Here is a 21,920-nt window from a genome sequence, read left to right as displayed (position 1 = left end):
CAGCTGCTTGCAGTCGGCGATTGTGTCTTTGAATAATTGCCCTCAGAGAAGCCTTAGTTAGAGGCGTGCCTTACAGGGGTAGTGCACTTCAAATCAAAATCATCTAATCATATGGGATTGAGGCACTTGTCTGGGAGTGCTGCAGAAGAGCAACGTATTTTGAAATGAGATGCGTTTTCTTCTCATTAGACTGAGTTCTAAGGGTTGCCAAGTCTCAGATTCGGCAGGAGATTTGCACCATAATCCCCTCTCACAGGAGCAGAGGGATCGCCAACTGGTGGGCTAAGTTGGATATTTGTGTGATTAAAAGGGATAACAGCACTATATAAAAAAGTAGTTGACTTTTTTTTTTTTTTTTTTTTTTTTAGCATTTGTTATGGTGTTTATGTTCCAAATTAGATATGTATGATGAAGCCAGTGTAGACCACACAGTGGCGTGCGATAATCTGGACACCCAGATGTCACCTGGTGGTCCCCCATTCTTGCTTATCTTATTAGCTGAATGAGTAAAAGATGACCTAATTTGATCTAGCGGTCTACTTTGAGATCATAACCATCTCAAATGCTGTCCACAGACTATATATCGGCAGGCAAAATCACCTGTCCAGGAGAAAATAAGCAACCTGGGCATCTTTCGTCTGTAGATCTATGTTTTTCATTCGCAGTTTCTATTAAAAGCCACAGTAGTGTTTATTTTTGTTGTCAGCCTTTGTCTATCCTGAGCTTGCTTCGCCTCCTCGTGTTTTCGGTTCTTGGCTAAGGATGATTCACATGCCAATGCCTGATGATTCTCCATCTCTCAAACCCTCAAAATTCTCACAAAACAGCATCCGGGCTCGCTGATTCTTCCACTTTTCTCTTTGATGCAGTACTTTTGATGCAGTACTTTTCTTCTTTATGCCTTTTCATAGAGGAATCATGTCCATTCTACTGTGCAGAACGATGGATATACAAATAGATATAAAGGGTTCATTTAAAAAATGTATTACAAATATAACAATTCAGCATAGCAATTGAATACTCAAAAAAAAAGATCTGTAAGATGTGATCTGTAAGATTGTTGCATGCACTGCTGTTATGAGAATCATAGGTTATTTTATCGTCTGACCAACCCATGCTAGCAGAAGGCTAACATTATAGATTTTGAGGTGTGTTTAGGATGATGATCATGTTGTAAAGCCTGCCCCCTTTTTTTCATCCTTATCTTTTCTTTTTTTTTTACTGGGGGTGGGATGTTTGCTTCAGAATTCTTCGACAATTTATTGAATTGATTGTTCACTCTGCCAGTGACATGCTCCCTGTGCCACTGGCTGTGATACAAGCTCAAGCAACAATTGATTCACCCCCAAAGGCAAGAGTTGGCCTTTGGCCATGAAGTTCCTTTTTTTTTTTTTTTACGGCATCAGCATTTAAGACTTGTTTACAAATTGTACCAGGCTACTTTAGATCCTCATTTGCATCTCATATTTGTGGTGGGGATGCAGGAAATGACTGTTCCATAAAAATTAGTCGTGTAGTGCACCATCACTCCTCTTAAAGCTAATGGCAATTTTTATTTCCGTGTGGAATGCGGTGGTTTGCACTGTTGCCTCACAGCAAGAAGGTTCCTGGTTCAAATCTCAGATGGGGCCTTGTTGTGTGGAGTTTGCATGTTCTTCCTAATGACTTCCTTCCAACATCCAAAACATGCATGTTGTGTTGACTGAGGGCTCTAAATTGACCTTAGCAGTGAATGAGTGCGTGCGTGCATGATTGTCTGTGTCTGTGATGGAGTGATAACCTTTCCAGAGTCTACCCCACCTCATGCCCAGAGGCGATATTTTTGGGAGGTGGGGAGGCCTACCTCCACCGTTTTGGCCATCTGTCATTTTTATGAAATTACATTACAAACTGCAGATTGGCAGCTTGAAAACACTTTACCATATTGTTTTGTTGTTAACATAAAGTTAAAAGTTGGTTATGACAACAAGAACATTCAATTAGACATATTTACAGGGAGTATTTCTCTGACAGAAAGCTATTCAAGGTAGATAGTTTAACACATGCTGAAGAATTTAACACATTTCTCAGTTGTCTCTTCATAAAGTATTACCCCAGACTCACTCCATGATGTTGATTTATCAGGACTCTGTGGGGACCATCTGTTGTAAGATTCTGTGTGGATGTGCGGGGTCATTGTCTGTTAAATAAATTTGTGATCAAACAGATGTGGTCAGCCAGTAGGCGAATCATATTTGCTGCTGCTCTACAACTAAAACCCACTGCTGGAGAAAACTAAACAGATCAATGTTATAAACTGAATCATCGCTCCATTAGTTATTTATTGCTGAAAGGGACAAAGCAGCTCCAAGCTGTTAGCTGCTTTTCCAAAGCAAACTGCAGCGTGGGAGGCAAAAGTCTGTGTTCTGCTGCTTTACTTTCAGCTGTTGCTGCAGGTCTGATTTCCCGGCTAATTCATCATGCAGATGTGCTGACTGTCTGTTTACTGTGTCATAAAGAACTGCTTCAGTAAGGGAATCAAGTTAATTGTTGGGGTTTCACTGTGGAAATAAAATGCTGAATCATAAGGTTTTTGAAAAAGCTTGCGTCCAGAGGAGAGGAGGACTCATCTTTTTGTTGCATGTTGACCCAGTAAATTCTCTTCTGACTTTACTTTTCAGTTTGTTTTTTGTTAATATATCTTTATAAACCTTGTTTTTTTTTCTAATGGTGGTATATATTCCCCCCCTTTTCTTGCAAACCCCCTACCCAACCCATGCCATTGGCAGGCTCTTTGTCAGACTGAGTTACTGTGAGACTCTAATGTATTTTATTTGCAATTCAATCCTTGCTTTGTCTTGCACTTATGCAGTGATGACTCAGAGAGACTTTGTCTTTCTGTATGTCACTTCTTGTGCCTGTGTGAGTGATGTACGTAGATCCAGCGGACCTATCTTGTTCTGTCATGTTCACTCTTTTCCTTTTCTCTGTGTGTCCGTTGCCTTACCCTTGTCTTTTGCTGTGATGTTGTAGAGCTTGGGACTTATGGGAAACTAAAATATTATCACTCAATGACTGAGGAAGGTAAGCCCAAAAGTTTTCACTATTTGATTATTTGGTTCGTCATCCCTCTTGGTTTTTCTCCATCTTCTTCATGATGCCTCGTTATTTTGTTTTCTTGTGACACACAGTTTGCACTGTTTTTAGTTTTCAGTTTGACAACCTCTCTGAGATTTCACTGACATAAGTGCAAATCATTGTAATCTTTTTTTCTTTTTTTTTTACTTTTACATTTGAATCTCATTTTCAAACTTTTCTCTCATTTTTTAATTTCTTTCCTGAGAAAATGTCAGTATCGTGTGTTACTGTGTGTTGTGTTTTACTGTGTAGATATCATTTTTAAAACATTTGAGCAAAGCGCAGCCATGTGTTGCCTTTATTTAATTCTGTGAGTGAGCTCATACAGAGCAGGCTGGTAAAACCACAAACACACACCAACATGCAAGATTCAGAAAACACAAGACTTTTTTTTCCTCCCTTGTCTTTTCTTTCTTTTTTCCTTTTTGTTCCTGTTACCCATCTGCATTACTGAGAAATACATCATCCATGTCTCAGCGTTTACTTGGAGTTCACACCAGCAGCGGGTGCACACACCTGAGATGTATGTTGCTGAATTTGGAAAACTGCAGTGACTCATCCACCCAGTGCTTACGTAACCAACAGAGCTGACAGGGAAACAGAGCGGCTGTGTGTGAGACAGCGAGGGAAGGACTGGACTTTATTATTCTTAGACTATGAGACTCTGTAGTAGCTTGATTATTACACAAATCGTTTTGTACTGACTAAGTGCATGCTTTAAATGGACCTCACAGGAAATATGTTCACCACAATGTGCAAACCAAGGCAATCTAATCAAGACTATTTACTGTTTTAATGTTAAGATTATAATTAGTGATTAACACCAAACCTGATGAAAATCTTTACAATTCCAATTCCAGAATGGTTGGGACAATGTAAAATTTAAACAACGTTTTTGAAATTAAGGTTTTATTTGTTTGTGCCCACTTTTACACCCCAAGCTCGAGGGTGAGAGGAGATTTGTCTTTTCATGTTAACAGTTGTAGCCATAGCCAAAAGGTAAGTACAGTAAATACATACTGTCATAACTGAACTGGGGTGTGCCATTAAGAACTTTATTTCTCCAAAAAACAGCTTCTCAGATTTGTACTAAAACTACAGCTTATTAAGTGTAAGTTGCTATTATTGTTATTATTATTCCACAAAACTGAATAAGTTTTCTTCCAAACACAATCTCAACTGTAAGAAATAGATGAATAAAAAATTCCTGCCAAAGCTCACCACTTCACGAAGTGTCAGCTTTCTATTCTAGTGGAATTCACATGAGTCATTATTAGTAAGACCTTCTTGAAAACTGTCAAAATATAATCTTTTCAACATTTTCTCTGTAAGACCTTCCCAGTTAAGTCGATTTGTCAAGCCACCTGACGAGTTGCACAAAAAAAAATGTACATGCTCTGAGAATAATACAAAGATAAAATTCAAGACAAATACATATAAAATTGATATAAAGTGATGCAAATGACAACAAAGAGGCCCAGAAGATATCATAAACAGATCCAAAATTAGCATAAGAAGTCACAGAACAGTAGCAAAGAAATCCAGAACATTTGTAACACACATAGGCGCAGGTTCAAAATAGTTCCGAACATCATTGCTGCGTGGTTTGTGGTCTTGCTCCTCTGTAGGTGGGGTGAGGAGCCTATCTTCAGCACCAAAGAATTTAATCCGAACACCCACAGCAGAAAGCCAAACTCTGCTACTTGTCATGATCCGGTCTGTCCAAGCACAGACCTGAATATGATCTTTCACCCACATTTGCACAAACGCACATTCACTATCAAACCAAGTGACATTGACCACCTAAGGTGAGTGATGTCATGGCAGTGGAATGTGTGATGCTGTCTTGTGAAAATGTGCAGTGTACTGTGTGTGTATGTGTGTGTGTGTTTTTTCGTTTGCATGTGTCTAAACTTGGAGAGATAAACAGGGAGGGGCTGCGTGTTGCCAAACAAGAAAAAGACAAAGTGAGTGAAAGATAGAGGATGTGTGAGGAAAGGGAGAAGAGATGGAGAAACATAGAGTCGGATTGAGGAGACGGGAGAGAGGCAGCCAATGACTTGGGGTTGGTAATGATTTTGCTAGAAGGTCACAGACAGTGTGGACATGACTGGGTGGAGTACATATTGATGCATTACTCTGTCAAGCACTGACAAATCAGCCACGCATTCCTAAAAGGAGAAACAAAGGAAAGAAAATCTTTAAATTGATTTCTTGGTGTGATTTGGAGTAGGCAGTTCAGGCATGCAAAGTCTGAGATGCTCAGAAAGCCGGTACAATTAAATGTGGACACATAAGGGCACAAGATTGACTATCCCAAAAGAACATGCTGGATGAAATGTTCTGACTTACTGCTTGCTTTGAAAAACACTAACAGCAGCTACTACTGCTGAATATGTCCAGTCAGTACAGGCATCAGATTTTAAAAACCTAACATGAATTTCCTGCACCTGGAATTATATGTTGTCTCATCTCCATGCTATGTGTTCTTTGTGTATGTGCCATTGGAGAATTTAGGTCCGTTGAGGTTTCATGAAAACTTGTTCGTGCGAACCATAGGCCAATCATTGGCAGTCGTTACGACAAGGGCAGAATGGCCATGTGTGAGCCACTGTGTGTTCGGCTTATGTAAGCCACAAGCTTGTAATTTCAGCACAGTCTGCTGCGTCACCACCTCAGATCTACATTATGGCCAGATTTATGGAATCAGTAAAAAAAGAAAATTCTTACTTTTCAAATGTCTTTTGAAATTCTGGAGCTGGCACATGTGATTCACATGCTGCAGTATTTGATTTTTTACCACTCAAGCTAGAATGGAGGGCTATAAAATCAAAATGTTCTCCTGAGCATCGTAAGCCTGTAAATATGTCATTTGTGAAATGTTTTGTTTGCTTTTAGTACCCTGCACATCTGAGATCTCTTGCGAGTTTCTGATGTGAAATGAAATCTGAACAAGACCAGAACTGAATCTGACCTCCAGAAGGCAGATCTTTTCACAAGAGATTCTCCCTTGGCTGGCTTTGTCTTTGCCAAGGACCGGGACATTGCAGGATCATCAGTATGTGATATGCTATGTGGTTCTGACTCAGTGTTGTTTGAACGGCACGTTTGTTTGAAGCCGCCGACCTGTTTTTTTTCCATGCTTTTGAAATATGACCCATCAAGGGTCAAAGGTGACAGCCAAGGATTCTGGCTGGGATGAGGCCAAGAGGCTTTGAAGAGGTGTATTCCACATCTAACCACTGTGGCTTTCTTCTTCTTTTTTTTTATTCCTTGCAGGTAAATTTCGAGAGAAGGCATCCATTCTACACAAGATTGCTAAAAAGAAATGCCAAGTGGAGGACAGTGAGAAGGCAAATGGAGTTACAAGCCGTTCGGGTAAGAAACTCAGTTGTAGTTGTAGTGGTAGAAGGATGTTTTTGACGTTTTGGGATGCAAACTTATTCATAGTCTTGCTGACAAAGAAATTAGGGGCTTTATTTATATTTAGAATTTACAAATACAAAAGAAATATATGAACCTGGAGCCAGCAGTATCCATTCCCTACGCTGAACTAATCTGCTGTCTTGTTGTAGCATTGATCCACGTTTTCACACCTGCCCTGCAGTCCTGAAATCCGTCAAGATGTTTAAGAGGGGCTTAAAGTCACAGTGCAAATGTATTCAACATTTTATTCCAACCTCTTAGATTTATCTTGCAGATTAGTCAGCCAGCAACTCAGTAAGAAGTCCAGAAAGGTCGAGGAGTGCACTATTGGGGACACTCGGACCAAACAGGTTTAAGGGCTCGCCGAGGTTTATGGGAACTGGTGAGCTCCCCAAAGGTTGACACACTTTTCATGGCCTTCTCTGCTTGCCTTTAAGAATGCTCAAGTGACGTCGACCAACTGATGGTGGAGGAAAAGTGAAAATGACATCATAATTCATCTGTAACATTTTGGCATAGTTAACCCTCTGGCTTCACCGTTGCTCCATTCCTCTGTGTTTAGGTTTTTAGAGGCTAAAGTTGATAACTTTTGTTTTATGGTTTCAAAAGACCCCTAAAAAAGCAGTTCTTTGAACTACAATTGTGTGCAGTGGCTGTGATGCAGACATAAAAAAGATTGGGACACGCCTACAGCAGTTGAATGAATTATGAAAAGGTGTGTGTGGTCCGAAAGCCCCCAATATATGAATATGAACTTACAGTTTCATACACTCTTCCACTTGCCCTCTTTTTTTGACTCTTGTCCTAATGTGCTGAGAATGTTGAGTAATCTTCTCAGTATTCTTTTGGATCATGTTATACATTGTTTTCGCCCTTTCCTATTTTAAGCTATGAGAAAAGGTTTGCATTAGAGGATCTCCTGCTGTGTTGTGTTTGCTGTGCACCATCTGTGAATAAAAATCTGGACTGAATTTTCTGCACAATCAACAGAAAATCTCCAGTGTTCATGTGTAAAAACGGCTAATGATTGATGGACTTACTGTACAGTGTTAAAGTTTTGAGCCACCCATTTTTATACATTACCAGGAAAATGTGTTTCTTGTTTCTAAGTTGTCTGTTATGCAATGACACAAACTGGTTTAGCCCAGAAATTAGTTTCCTTTGTTAATTCTTGAATGATTCATCGGGAAAAACACAACACCTCTAAAATCGGTCAGGTCCTCTTGCTTACTGTCTGCTGGGATCCCCTCAAGCTTGTGATGACCCTCACGGATGAATGGGTATTTCTTATAAAGGGATGGGTGAATATTTTCAAAAATCAGTTAGCTGTTCTTTGTGCCTTTACACGTTTACCACCTTCAAACAACTTATGTCCATTGCTAGGATTTCCTCACTGAAATAATAAGCGAGCGTCACATCCAATATTAAGCAAGCATGACATTACAGAGAGCAGCCAAATTGATTGCAAGTGTTGTCTTCGAGCAGTGTTTAAATCAATCACAGTCACTGCCAAGAGTAATTAATGTAATCTTTTTCACTTCAAAGCACACTGGACCAAAGAATAAAGAATAAACAGAGGCCAAAGGAAGTGCTTTCATGGCCGCAATGTTGTCAGAGCAGGAGAATCAAAGCAAGATGCAGATGTTGATCAAAAAGGCAGAATTATGCTAACGGTGCTGCATTAACATATTACCCTCTTAATCAAAATGCATGACTGGTAGTCATCAGATCATTCTTTGCATTTCAGGTGTCTCGGATGTTATGTTTGGTGTATAATGTCTGAAAGAAGATTTACTGTCAGTGTAGTTTAGTGTGCGATGCATGTGATTACATTTGCATCTGTTTTTTTATCTGTAATATCAGAACATCCGAGTAATTGTCATATCAAGTCACATTTCCTGATTGATGTAATTGTAATTGTGTCACTTGGACTTAAACATTTTTTAAAATTAATTATTAGTTTTATCATCTGATTACATGGCTTCGGGCTCTATGTATTTTAGTGAGGGCTGTTAAGTAAGTTTGGCCTCAGATGAAATGAAGTCCTACATCAGCCAATAGGAAGTAATAAGGAATGATGGTATCATCATCAGACATGCACAAACATATTTGCAATCAGACAGCTGCTTTGATAAACAAGTCTTTTGGTTACCATATTCACAATTAGAACAACTCTGCCTACATGCATGGTATTCTTCTTTAGATTTCCAACTTCGTCATTGCTTTGTTTTCCAGCTATATAATATTAAAAGGATTTAATGACTAACCAGGCTTTATGTGCAATCTGACATTAGCCGTATCCCACCAATGTAGATTGATACCAGATGATGAATTGGAGCGGATAAGTTTGTTAATGAGTCATATTGCAAGCATTCCACAAGCAAAGAGAGCGTCTCTTTTATTCATGGACCCTTCATATTAACATTTAGAATCATGTTTGTTTGGGTTTTTTGCACAAACTGTAACTGTAAGCCTTGAAAATAATTTCTACATTTCTACTCCTCACAACAAAAAACGTGTTTTTAGACATGGACAACGACTAAAATTAAATTTAAAACTGTTTTATATCATTAAAAGAGACAAAAAAAATCATAATTTCACCTACTGCCTTTTTACTTGAAAACAATTAGATCTTACAAAAACTCACTGCAAAACTGTTTTGGGAGCTTTTTCTGGATTTTTAACGCAAGCAAATCGCATCCACTCAGCCCAATATATATAGGAATCTGAGCAAAGGTTGGGCCTTGTGGTCACTAATCCAGTCAAGTGTATGGAGCCGAGCTGTTTATCTTGGTCCTTGGTAAAGCATTTCAGTTTCTTTCAGGGAGGTCAATTTAATTTTCATCTTTTTTTTTTATCTTGATTTCTTCCCTTCTAAACCAAATCTGTCCAATTTGAACAACTTTGCAGCCAACTTAAACCAACGCTAACCAGGCAACATTAGTTCAGAGGGTTCAGAAAACAGGAGAGCATTCCTCACAAGGTGATAATGCTGTCTCAACATGCAATCCGACATAACTTCGCTATTAGTTGTTGAATATTATTAGTTATGAGCCAGAAAAAAAATGTGCATTCTTACTTTGACTTTTTTTCATAATTATTGTTTTAATTTACTTAAATATAGAAATACCACATCATCACACAAATTAGATTGTATTTTGAAAATATACTTTTTTATAAGTTCAGTTTATATGTAACTCCTAAAGTTGTAGTTTGTAGAGGTAGATCTGACTTTGATTACCTTATATATCACATTGTAGTTTAATTCATGTCCATAATAAAGTCCTTTGCAAAACCGAAACGCCCAGCCTTACAGTTTCATTCTGCCTGTGGGTTTCGTATAATCTTGCAGATAGACCGATAAAATGATAAACTACAATGAAATCCTATCTACACCTCGATAGATAAGCAATGACTAAGAACGAATCATGATTTGCAGATGAACAGAAGATTTCAAAAGGAGCTTTTTTGTCTGTGACCGTAGGATTGAAAAACGACGATCACTACGGATTGCTGAGGTCACCATTTCTCTTCATGTCACAAAACTAATTCTCTCATGTCTTTCAGAAACAACAACAGCTTTTACTTACCTTTTATAGGTTTCTTGCTGATTATTCTTCACTGCCCACAGATAAAAACCTTCCAAACAGCTCCAGTGTGGAGGTGGAGGTGACCCCACCCATGAACGGAACCGCAGGGCAAGAGGGTGAGACGGTAAGTAATCATTTGGCAAGTGTAAAACGCAACTTTTGTTGTCAGCTGAACCACTGACTAACTAACTGGGCCATGCTATGAAAAGGCAACAAAACCATGAAACTGATCAAAGTTAGGGAGGCATTTATTGATATTGTATGCCTCTCATCAGTGTCTATGTTCCTCTGTGAGTGTGACTGATATGGCAGAATATGGAACAGGCCACCACTGCTGATCATTTCCCAGCATGCATTAGGTGAGTTCCTCCGCCTTCAGCCAGACCTGCCAAAGACCTGCCTACTCACACTGAGTTCTGTAATCACACCCCTGACTCACCTGCTGCTCCCCACTGCTGGGTGCTCAAAATTAACGCTATTACACAGACTTCAACACAAACGCACGCATACACACCACCTTTGAGAAACGGCCAATTCTCTGGGAGCCTCGGAACAGCTCCTGCAGCAGTTGTGCTGGCATTAACAATGACGGCAGGGTGCAACAACCTGCCAGGCCAGCAGACGGTCGTGGGGCAAGCGGGCAGTGATTCCGAGTCGTGTGGTGAGAGTTGAACAGAGGATATGTCGAGTGTTTAGGTCATGCTGCCCTTCATACGGCCTTTACGAAAAGTAAGCCACAGACCAACTAAAAGCTGCCACTGAACACAACGTAAACTACCAGTTAAAAAAAATTAATTGAATAGGAAATCCACAGCAAAACTACATGAAAAAAATTATGTCAGAAGATAGAAAGTCTCACCACATATATCACTGCACCCCCAGCCCGCAGTCACTCATGTGTACACTCTGGGAATGAAAATAGATTCAAATTAAATGTGTACATGATTGATTATGTACAGATAATATGTATAGTAGAATAAATAGCTTCTGTACATATATATATATATATATACATACATATATGTACATGTATATTATATTAAAAGTGAGCACTTAAATGAGCCATTCCTATATTTGAATTATTAGGAGCTTAGCTTTATGCTTATGAGTATTCACATAACAATGGTTATTGTCTTATATAATTTTCATAAATATATTGGCAGAGACTAGAGGTTAATCTGATTAATTTTACCTTAATGCCAACTACTAACCCACTATATTACTATTCTTTTCATCATTCATGATCTTGTATTGCAGGGATTTCTAAAAGCTGCATATAAACTCTAATATGATCAGTAGCTTTTCATACATTGGTCTCAACATTACGCAGGACAGATTTTAATCCTCAACGATCTACCTTTAAATCAAAGCTCAATATATGATTAATGCTGTTCTACTTTCTGTGGTAGCAGAACAACAGCAAAGGAATTCTTTCTCATTTTTTCACCTTAAACAAATATCCTGTTCTATTGAGACAAACAGCAATCTTCCTGAGAAAGATGCAGTGGATTATGAATACGAACTGGTGGGGGAAGTACATTGAAAGATCTCAGACTATGAAATATTGCCACATTTTTATTGATCTACTCTGTTGCAAGTTATTTTCCTTCTATCACACCTTGTGTTATAAATAATTACCTGAATTAACTGAAACTAAAAACATCTGCTTTTTTACAAGCAAAGGCAATGCACCCTCTTTTTGAGCCACATCAGAACTGCTGATGTGATTCTAAAGATTAAGTTATCAAGAATATTGTGAAATGAAGGCAGAAAACCTGTTAAACTGTAGTAGGGATTCACTAACTTTGAGAGATCTGAAGGCTTACTGGCAAGCCTAATTCCTGCATGCAGCTATTTTTAGGTGTCTGTCCCACAGAGAAACTGTCTGTGTCAGCCAGGAAGTTGCTGGAAACAGCTCACGCCTTCATCTGTCGCCAGAGGCACCATCTTACTAATTGTTCTATCCCTCCTGGATACCTTGGCAATCAAGACCGGGAGATTAGGGGATAGTTAAGGTCAAATTAAAATCTGCGGCAGACTTCTTGAACAATATCCAGATAAAACCTTTGAGAATCGTGCTGACAGAAATTTCCATATATCCCAAGACAGCAGCAATCAAAGGATTGATTTCCATACAACCAGTGTAGTATGTTTCATTTGCATTTTTCTCCAATTTCTTTTGGATGAAATAGTGAAACACCCCAGCTACTATATGACTCACAGTAGATTGCCTTTCCTTGAACTCATATTCAGGATTCTCTGCTTTCAGCAGCACACATTTTAAATATTTATGAGATCATAAAGCTTCTGCAAACATTTCTTTAAAGAGCATACAGGAAAACTAAGGAAGCAACATCATCTTGTGACTCATCATCAGTTCTAACGCAACTAAAGTGATTTGGAAAAACATGTATAGTGCGTCATGTGTTTATCCGTTACAGGATTTAATGCTCAATTTTCTTTTTCTTTTGATAAACAGTATTTCATAGGCATATTGGGCCTGTGAGTCAAAAACAATGTCATGGCATGTGGCAAATTTGCTGTTGTGCACCTATAAATATAAATGTCTTGTGTGAAAAATGTTTCACAGCTGTCTCAAAAAAGATAATGTAATAATAATAATAATGTACTGGGACATCGTGTGTAGGAAACACAACGTTAAAGGTCTATCAACGAAGTCAAATCAAGTCAAATCAACAAAGTAATGCAAATCCATCAAGTTTACAGCCTTACTGCAGCTGTGCTCTTTTTTTTTTCCGACCATTGAAACTGTTGTAGATTTTGGTCACACACCAGGTACGAGAGCAAACCCTTCCCTCTGGGAAGAAAAAAAATAGCCAAATGTCACGCCACCCCTCGCAGCTCTGTGGTGTCTGATAAAAGTCAGTGCCTTTAAGCACAGAGTTGGCAGTGTTACCAACTGTGGCACCACAGGGCAGGAAAGGCCCCCAAGGGCCTGGCATTTGGGAACCAAGTTAGAGTAGGTAGCACCAGCTACATGGGGTACTCAAGCACAGATCGCAAGTAAAGCAAATCATAAATACGCAAGTAACAAATTCATCATGAGAAAGAAACAGTACGTTTAATTTGGGCAACATGCTCATGAAACAGCTGAACATGAGCAAACTGCAATATTGTGTGGACTGTCATTAATGTGAGAGCAAACATGAACCGTTAATATTTTAAAACAAAAAAAAATCCAATTTATTTACATCTTCAAAAAGCAGTGGATTTGGTGGAGAACTGATCTTCCCCAAGCTTTGAATTGTCAGTTTTCCCACAGACCTTTAAACAGACAACAATGCAGCCATCTGGATATGGAAAGGAGGAGAAAGCACAATGCAAAGCATAAGTGATGCAAGCACTGCCTTTTGTTTGGCAGCTCTGATTGCCAAGGTTACCAGGCAATACTCGGCAGCAGTAGCTGTCACAGCAGGATAAGCTCCATATGATTCATGATTCGTGCAGAGGCCATCTTTAAAGATTCCTGCTTCACTGTCTGGGTTTGCCTACCTGATCTGTCTAAATCTGTCAAGGCTTACATGCTTTTCTTCACTAAACTACCAGTTACTGCACAACATCTGCAAGCAGCATCTTGTTTTACAATATATCTATTTTACTTTTTAACTATACTATATTCCCTTGTGGATTCTCTGCTGCTGTTGACCGCATATTTTTTTACACCTTACCAAAATCATCCACAGATGCATATAAGGCAAATTCTAGGTCATCCGTGTGTCTTATCAGGTGTGCATGCGCTCTCTGCAGGTCCCATTGGCCCATTATTGTCATGCATAATTGGATTCCAAGGGACTGAGACATATTTCTGCTGTCAGAGGGCTATGTTGTCATACTCAAACAGTTCCAAAGTACCAAACTGTTTAAGTTAGAGGCTGCAAGCTAAAAGTAAATATGGTTTATATTTTTTGTAAGCTTAGTTAGTTATAGTCACTGACAGAGTCTAGTTCTTTTGGCATTCATGGAGTAGAACCAATCAGACCGCAGGGGTCGGCCTGTGCAGCCGGCACCAGCAGTCAGCAGTGATGACTCCCTGAGCCCCACTGGTGAGACTGAGCCCTTCAAGCTCAGTGCAATCACCTAAATCAGTCATCAGACTCATCTGTCTTAAGGTCACCATAGAACAAAGGCATGCACACCAGGTCCTGCCATCAGTTTCTTCAGTCTTCCTGAATTTTCCCTCTTTAAGTGGTTGTGTTGCGGTAGTACTGCCTTCCTCCCCTTATAGTTGTGTAGGAAAGGTGCATGTGTAGACTATTTAACAAGCTGAAGAATTGTAATGAATTTTTAAGCTGTCCATTTATCAGGTCATGCAAAAACAAGGACACAACTTAGTGGGGTATTTGCCTTGTGTTTAGCTGCTTATTATGTCCAAATGGTACATTAAAATAGGAGGACACCTGAATGGCTCCATTTGGTGACCGTCCCAAAACAAAAATAAACAAAAGATCATGTTACAAGGTGTAATGGCCATTCTCATAAATATAATGTTAAATATATAATGTTTTTCTTTTTCTTTCTTTGACATCTGCTCTCAGGCTGAAGATGAGGAAGAAGAGGACCAGCCTCTGAGCCTGTCTTGGCCTGAATCCAACCGCAAGCGCTTCACCTACCTCTTGATCATACCCATTGTCCTCCCCCTATGGCTAACGCTGCCAGATGTCAGGAAAAATGTGAGTGAGACTACATTTTCAAAATACTTGGAACAAGAAGCTCCTGTATTGATATGGAAATTTGTGGCATCCTTAAATTCACATAAATTCAGATTTTTCTTTCTTATTCTTTACCTTTCAGTCATCAAAGAAATTCTTCCCTGTTACATTCGTGGGTGCCATCAGCTGGATTGCAATATTCTCCTACCTAATGGTGTGGTGGGCTCACCAGGTATACACAACTCGAAAGACCTATTTGTTCCATAGGACATGACATGTGATCTTGACATAATAGCAATTTAGTAATACCCTCAATAAGCCTAATTCTTGTAAAAAAAAAAACTCTCCAACTCTCTCCATTTCACATCCTTGACATTTGATGAAAATGCATTCTATAATCCTCCCACTCAGGCATAATTACAGCTGTCTTACTCAAAACAAGGAGACTGTCAAGTTTTGTCACCTCCATCAGCTCCTAAGCATCATGAGGAAATTAAAAATAGCTGGAACAAAAGATTAGGCTTTATTTACCCAAAAGCTTAGATTTCTTTCCTTTTTTTCTGTTGCAGGTTGGAGAGACCATTGGGATTACAGAGGAGATTATGGGGCTGACTATATTAGCAGCTGGAACCTCCATCCCTGACCTCATCACCAGTGTCATCGTGGCACGCAAGGGGCTTGGCGATATGGCTGTCTCCAGCTCCGTGGGCTCCAACATCTTTGACATTACTGTTGGGTACGCAATCTCAGAAAGTATTGAGGTGGATTTAAATGTTTTTTTTTTTAACCATATATGTATAGTGATGCACAACAGAAACATGGAGGAAATGTTCATAGTGCTTTGTTGTTGTGAAAGATGTTAATGATTCAGTTGGGTATGCAGGTGGATGGGTTTTTTTCGTCTTCAAGTAGGTCCTCAGCATATGCAGAGGAGTTTGTCTGAATTTATCTAAAAAAAAAAGAAAGAAAAGGAAACAAACAGATACAAAGACACAAATAAAAGTCATCCACCAGCACAGAAAATAAGCTATGTTAAGGTTGTAAAGCTCCCAAGCCGTAAAGCTCTTCTCGCTTGAAGTGTAGCGCCAAACAGTGTATGTTACATAACATTCAGGGTACAGCCTGGATGGGGCACTAGACCATCACAGGGCCACCCAGAGTGATGTTATATATCAGTATGATATCGACAAAGACAATAAATAGAAATATATTGATTAACATAAGAACGCTGCTCAGAGAGAATATGTGTTGATGTTATGCCACTTTGAATTTTTGGAGTAATTGGGTCTTATACACCATATTGGAACAACCCCACTAGGTCCTGTCAGGCTTGTTTCTTTGTCTGTTTTTTTTGTATGTATGAACCCTGCATCTTGTTAAATAGCAGCTCTTACACACAGTCTTACACACACAGTGCAAAACTGTTTATAACTTTCCTTATTTGTATCTTTTAAACTCATGAAAAGTGCATCCTCTCTGTCCAGAAATGTAGTTTGCTTAGGCAGGAATCCTGTTTGTTCTCGGTCCATTATGACCGACTTCATAGCCAAACTTAACCAAAGCTAACCAGGCAACGATAGTGGCATGCACAGATAACAGGACAGTGTTCCTCACAAGATGGCGCTCCCGTTTCAACATACTACCTCCCATGATGGACCTTCATATTCTCTGTTCTGAGAGAAACAGTCACGATACGATACAAAATGTTTACTGTGTCATACAGCACTCAAGTGAGTTTATGGTATTTGTTGCAATATGATTATGTATGTTCGATAATAAAAGCAGAGTTAGCACGGGATGACAAAAGTTCTTGTCATTGTTGGGTGTAAAGTTTTTAGCCAATGGCTGTTTCCTGTAATGCAACATCATTGTAAATGTAATTACACCTGGCAGTGACTCAACTTGGCTTGAGGAGAAAGCAACCAATAGTAGGTCAGCATTGAAGATATTTTCTACTGCCCTTTATTTGGTTTTTACTTCAGAATTTCTGTTAGCCAAGACACTCAGTTCCCACATGTTCCCACATATGTTGACTCAGCATGTCCCATGCATTTGTGTGTTTACAGATTGCCCTTCCCCTGGCTCTTATGGTCCATCTTCAGCGACATGAGTCCAGTACAGGTCAGCTCCAACGGCCTCTTCTGTGCCATCGTGCTCCTTTTCCTCATGCTCCTTTTTGTCATCATCTCCATCGCCGCGTGCAAGTGGCGCATGAGCAAGCTTCTCGGCTTCATCATGTTCTTGTTGTACTTCGTCTTCCTGGTAGTCAGCGTCATGCTAGAGGACAGGGTGATCACCTGTCCGGTGTCTGTCTGAGGACCTGTCAAGCAGCTGCCTCCTCTCCGTCACCACCACCACCAAACAACCATCCGTCTTGTCTGCTGTCGCTCTCACCCGACCCCTGTGAATCCTTTACACCAGGAATAAAAGAAAAATAAGAAGAACTTCACATGAGAGTAGTATGAAAATATGATAAAATGCGGAATCCCCCTGTATTTCCAGTAAGCAAGTGGTGGTGGGGAGGGTTTAGATGTACAAGGACAGTAGCCTTTAACTTGGTCGGTTTTGTATAGGCCTAACATGAGTGGATTTTTTTTTATGATTATTTCACTGGCAGGTGAGGAGGGATGGGATGACAGGATGATGTGTGTATTCCAAATATAGAAGTATTATGCATGTCTGGAATCGACACTGGGCCTGGTAGGTTAAACGGAGTGACTTCCTGTGAAAAAAACCCTTTGCAACAAATGCAGTGACTTAGCTGAAATTGTGAGCATATTTGAATGCACACACTTGTTCAACTGATTGAGATTCCATCGTCAAGAGTTAATATTGAATGTGGATGAGAAAACTGCAGAATGTGCGTATGAATATTTTATTTCATGTCTGATGGTACAGAGCAGAAAGACTCTCTTGGTACCTGAGTAACAGGGAATACTCTTGCTGAGCAGACTAACTTTCTTCCTCTGGTTCCTTTTTTCACAAACCCGTCTGCTCAGTTTGAATGACGAGTTTGAGCTTCCCCTCTTTCCTGCCAGATGTCATTTTACACCACTGAATGAGGAGGATTTTTCGGAATCATTTTCATGAAATAATAGAAGTAGCATTAGATGTCCTGTATGTGGAGCTATCTTTACAATCTGCTCCTTTTTTCTTTTCATTTTGCCACTGAGAGCGTTCCATGGATCACGTGCACCTAAAGAAGGCAAGAAAAAAAAAACGAACTGAAGTTTAGCTCCACAAAATATATGCTAGCCTTCAATATCTTGTACTGGTTGGGGAAAAATGCATGAGTACTTAGGCTCATTAGAATTCCATACTAAGTCAATGTCAATATAATACACTTGGAAAAGAAAAGAAAAAAACTTTACAGTGTTTATGCGTTATGGTTGACTTAGATGAGTCAATGTGTAGTACTTTGTTCACATTAGAACTTGGTTCAAATCACCAACAAGCTGTTGGGGTAGACATTTCAAAGTGTTAACTGCATGAACAAAAGAACCTTGAGGGGGGAATAATAGCCTAACAATCAACATTTAAGAGGTTGTATACCAAAATGTAAACTTTTTCAAACCTGTTTCATAACTTCTTAAGCAAATCAGTGCTCAATCTCTATGTAGACATTGTCAACAGTATGGTCAATGATATCTATCAAACTTGTGCAATTTTCTTTTCTAATCAAAGGTGCTTTTGTGTGCATGTGTGCAACCTACATTTGGAGTCATCATACAATGACCATTCCCTAACTTTACCCATATGTAAAGGTTATACTATACGATTTATACAAATACTTGACAACTAACTGCAAAAAAAGTCCTGAGTGATATATGTGTGTATATATACATACATATATGTATATATATATGTGTATATATATATATATGTGTGTGTGTATGTATAAACACACCAGTCTGTGTTTTAAGAAATAAATCATAATCACAGTTTCTGTCTTAGCTACATAGAATGTAGAAATCGCAGCAGACTTTACAGCAATATACCATATGTCGTTGTTGAGAATCTCATCCCCCATGCGTCTGTCCCTTGCTGTCCTTCCTGTCTATTCAAATACCTATCGATGTAAAGTGGGCGACCAGTTCTCCTAAAACGAACACCTTCCCGGTGGAGCTGGCCTGCTTTACCTTAACACAGCCTCTGTACAGCAGCGTAGTAAAAGTTAACTGTAAAATAATAGTAAATAGATTATCTGAATGTGTGAGAAAAAATGCATGCGAGGAACTTGGGCTGGTTACCCACGGACTGTACAGCAGAGCTTAGAACAACTGTATACTGTACGTTGACTTTTATGCATCCGTTCAGAGAAAAAACACCAAGAACGCATTGGTTTTATTTTTGTAAATACAAACTCTTTTGCAAAAACCAAATGGTTCACATATATTTTAACTCACTATTATTTCTTTAATGTTTTTTTTGTTGTTGTTGTGGATGGAAAAGGACATCGATACTGTATGCAGGAGGCCCTTTAGTATCATAATATTATTGAGTAAAAACTTAACACCTTATTGGTATACATCAACTGTAAACATGCCTGTTCAGATTCTGGTAAATGAGGGCTTTAAATACCATATTGCCTGCTTTGGTTGAACAAATATATAACTAAGTGATACTGCCACTGTGGTTTCTGTCATGTTATGAATCCACAGGGGAAAACTAGTCTACAAAGGCCATACCTATAGCTGTTATTAGCGGTTTGTCCTCCTGTATTACATTTTCACCATCCAGACTGAACGAGTAGGTTTATGGCCTTTGTGATGACTCATGTACATTTTGAAAGTCCTCCTGTGCACACTTGCCATTAAACTATTCCCTCAGAGCGCCCACACACTCTGGTTAATGTGATCACACCTCACCTCTAGTTTCTTCTCATCCCTTCTTTGAAAGAGTAGTTGGACATCTTAGGAAATGCAGTTAGATGAGAAGATGAATACCGTTCTAATGCTAGTGCAGCACAGGATTAGTATAGCAGGAATTCTTGCCGCAGAAAATCTGTCTAAAGAAGATGTCGCATCTTAACTACTTAAAATCCAAAGTGTAAAAACGACTGATTGTGTAATAGGATGTCAGTTCCTCATTTCCATTCTTAGATTAAGTGTCAGTCTTCTCAGTTAACAAAAGGAGAGACTGGGGATGAGCCTCTTTATCAAAATATGTTTGACACTGGAGTGTAGCCTATTTAAAAAAAAGTCTTAATCATCAGAAGAGTTAATTTACTTGAGTTTGCTAGTTCTCATTCTGCTACAGTCACATGTGCATATTGTCCCTGTTGGTTTCCATTCCTCAAGCCCCTCCTCTCGAGACACCAAGTTTCTAATTTTCACATGTCATATTTTGAGAGAGATCACGAATCGAGACAAAAAACAAACAAAAAAATATATCAAATAGCTTCAACACATGAGCTTGACATTGATTGTGGTTGACCAGGGTAGGCGACGATGAAAGTTAACCACTTATGAACGTTCTTGCACTGTAAATGTTTTATTTTCTTGGTGTTGATGTAAGATTTATTTAAGGTGTACATATACTGTATACAGATACAAATTAACCATATAATCTATATGTGTAAAAGAAATATGTCTCTATGTAAAAACACAAAGTATATAATAAACACAAATAAAGATGCTAATTCAAATATGCAACAGTGTGTTTGGTTATCATGTTGTCGTTTCTGGCTTTATTGATTTAACACAAACGTAGTGAGTTAGACATTCTTTTAATTATACATTTGATTATCATTTGCATGTTTGTAAAGTCTCTCTGATTTGTTGTGAAGACATTGGAAGCTGAGTGGCATCGGAGTAATGTGTCACTGATTCAAGAGAATTACAATTATATTTTAGGTTTTGCTGCATTAATGTTGACCACCTTTCTTTGATAGAGTTGTAATTGCTATCCCTTTACCTCTGCTACACCATTAAGGAGATATCATTCTTAAGTCCAGTAAAGTCTTTGAAAGATATTTACAGTGCTTCTACAGGATACATGGTCCTGATAAAAAAACATTTACATTAACAGATAAAGATAATAAAAGCTATGTGACCAAAAGCATCCAGCAATCCACCCCTGCATCTGTCCATTTTCTGACATTTATCAGGGACCAGGCCATGTGCAGAAATCTTCAGACCTTGCGCTCAACTTTTTCAGCTTGTTTCTCTTATTGAGATATAATGTGTTTTTGAAATCCTGGGCCTGCCCTGAGTGGTTTCTCCAAGTGGGACATGCTTGAAACACATCCCTTGGGAGGCGCCCAGATGGCATCCCGACCAAATGCTCAAAGCACATCATCCGGCTCCTTCTTGATCCAGAGCAGTGACTGTACTCTGAGCCCCACCTGGATGACAGAGCTCCACACAATCCTTCAGGGTAAACCCAGACACCCCTCAGCGGAAGCTCATTCCAGCTATTTTATTTGTCATCTCCTTCATTTGGTCGCTGCCCATCCTCATGACCATAGGTAAGGTGGTGACAGAGGGCAGCTCTGGCACAGCTGAATACCAAACAGAAACACGTCTGACTTACTGCCCAATCATGTGAACAAAGCTCTTATTGGTTGAATTGGAATGATTGGCTCATAGCAAAGGGCCCAGTACCCCATACTGCCGAGGAACCTCCTACAGGACACCATAAGCCTTCATCCAGCCACAGCATGCATAAAGACCATATGACCAGATGATATTTGTACTTTACACACATCCTGATGCATAAAACCTTTTTAAATGAAAGAGAGTGTAATTGTAATCCTCCCATCCGTGTTTTCTCTTTCTGAGTGGGAGTGACTTTCCACACGCCTTTCAGGTGGCGCATTCCTGCATGTCAAGACAAGTTGTGGAGCAGGGCGCCCTCTTGTGTTCCAGTCCTGACACCTCAGTGTGGTTAAACTGACAGTCCGCCCACATAAAATAGTCTCCCAGGTTTCCACTGAACGACTGTGCATTTGTAATTCCATAGAACCTTCCCTGAAGATTTTCCAGGTAACTTTAAAAATATCCTTTCTTAAATTTCCATCCAAGTTATTAATAATGTCGGGCCTTGCCATGTTTATGTTTCGTGTTTCAATTTTTTTTTCCTGCCACCATGCTGGCAAACTTTGATTGACGTGTCT

The 21,920-nt window shown here is 39.3% G+C and overlaps 1 protein-coding gene across 7 annotated transcripts in view; it reads left to right on the top strand.

The window, feature by feature from the left end:
- Positions 1-20,445, top strand: part of LOC140281938 (sodium/potassium/calcium exchanger 2-like) — a 51,813-nt gene extending 31,368 nt beyond the window's left edge. For 4 of the 7 annotated variants that reach the window (XM_072376451.1, XM_072376453.1, XM_072376452.1 and 1 more), the window contains 7 exons: positions 3,013-3,063; positions 6,397-6,495; positions 10,175-10,257; positions 14,690-14,824; positions 14,946-15,035; positions 15,373-15,539; positions 16,870-20,445. In XM_072376451.1, coding sequence (XP_072232552.1) covers positions 3,013-3,063; positions 6,397-6,495; positions 10,175-10,257; positions 14,690-14,824; positions 14,946-15,035; positions 15,373-15,539; positions 16,870-17,119 — 875 coding nt within the window. In that variant the 3' untranslated portion in view covers positions 17,120-20,445. The remainder of the gene's footprint in view (positions 1-3,012; positions 3,064-6,396; positions 6,496-10,174; positions 10,258-14,689; positions 14,825-14,945; positions 15,036-15,372; positions 15,540-16,869) is intronic. The other 3 variants (XM_072376456.1, XM_072376455.1, XM_072376454.1) reach the window with 1 other exon arrangement.
- Positions 20,446-21,920: the final 1,475 nt, after the last annotated feature.

The sequence above is a fragment of the Leuresthes tenuis genome, unplaced genomic scaffold (assembly GCF_036924035.1).
Source record: "Leuresthes tenuis unplaced genomic scaffold, fLeuTen1.0.hap1 SCAF_22, whole genome shotgun sequence".
In the NCBI taxonomy this organism is placed as follows: Eukaryota; Metazoa; Chordata; class Actinopteri; order Atheriniformes; family Atherinopsidae; genus Leuresthes; species Leuresthes tenuis.
Note: the sequence above shows the minus strand (reverse complement) of the source record. Positions and strands in the feature narration are given on the sequence as shown.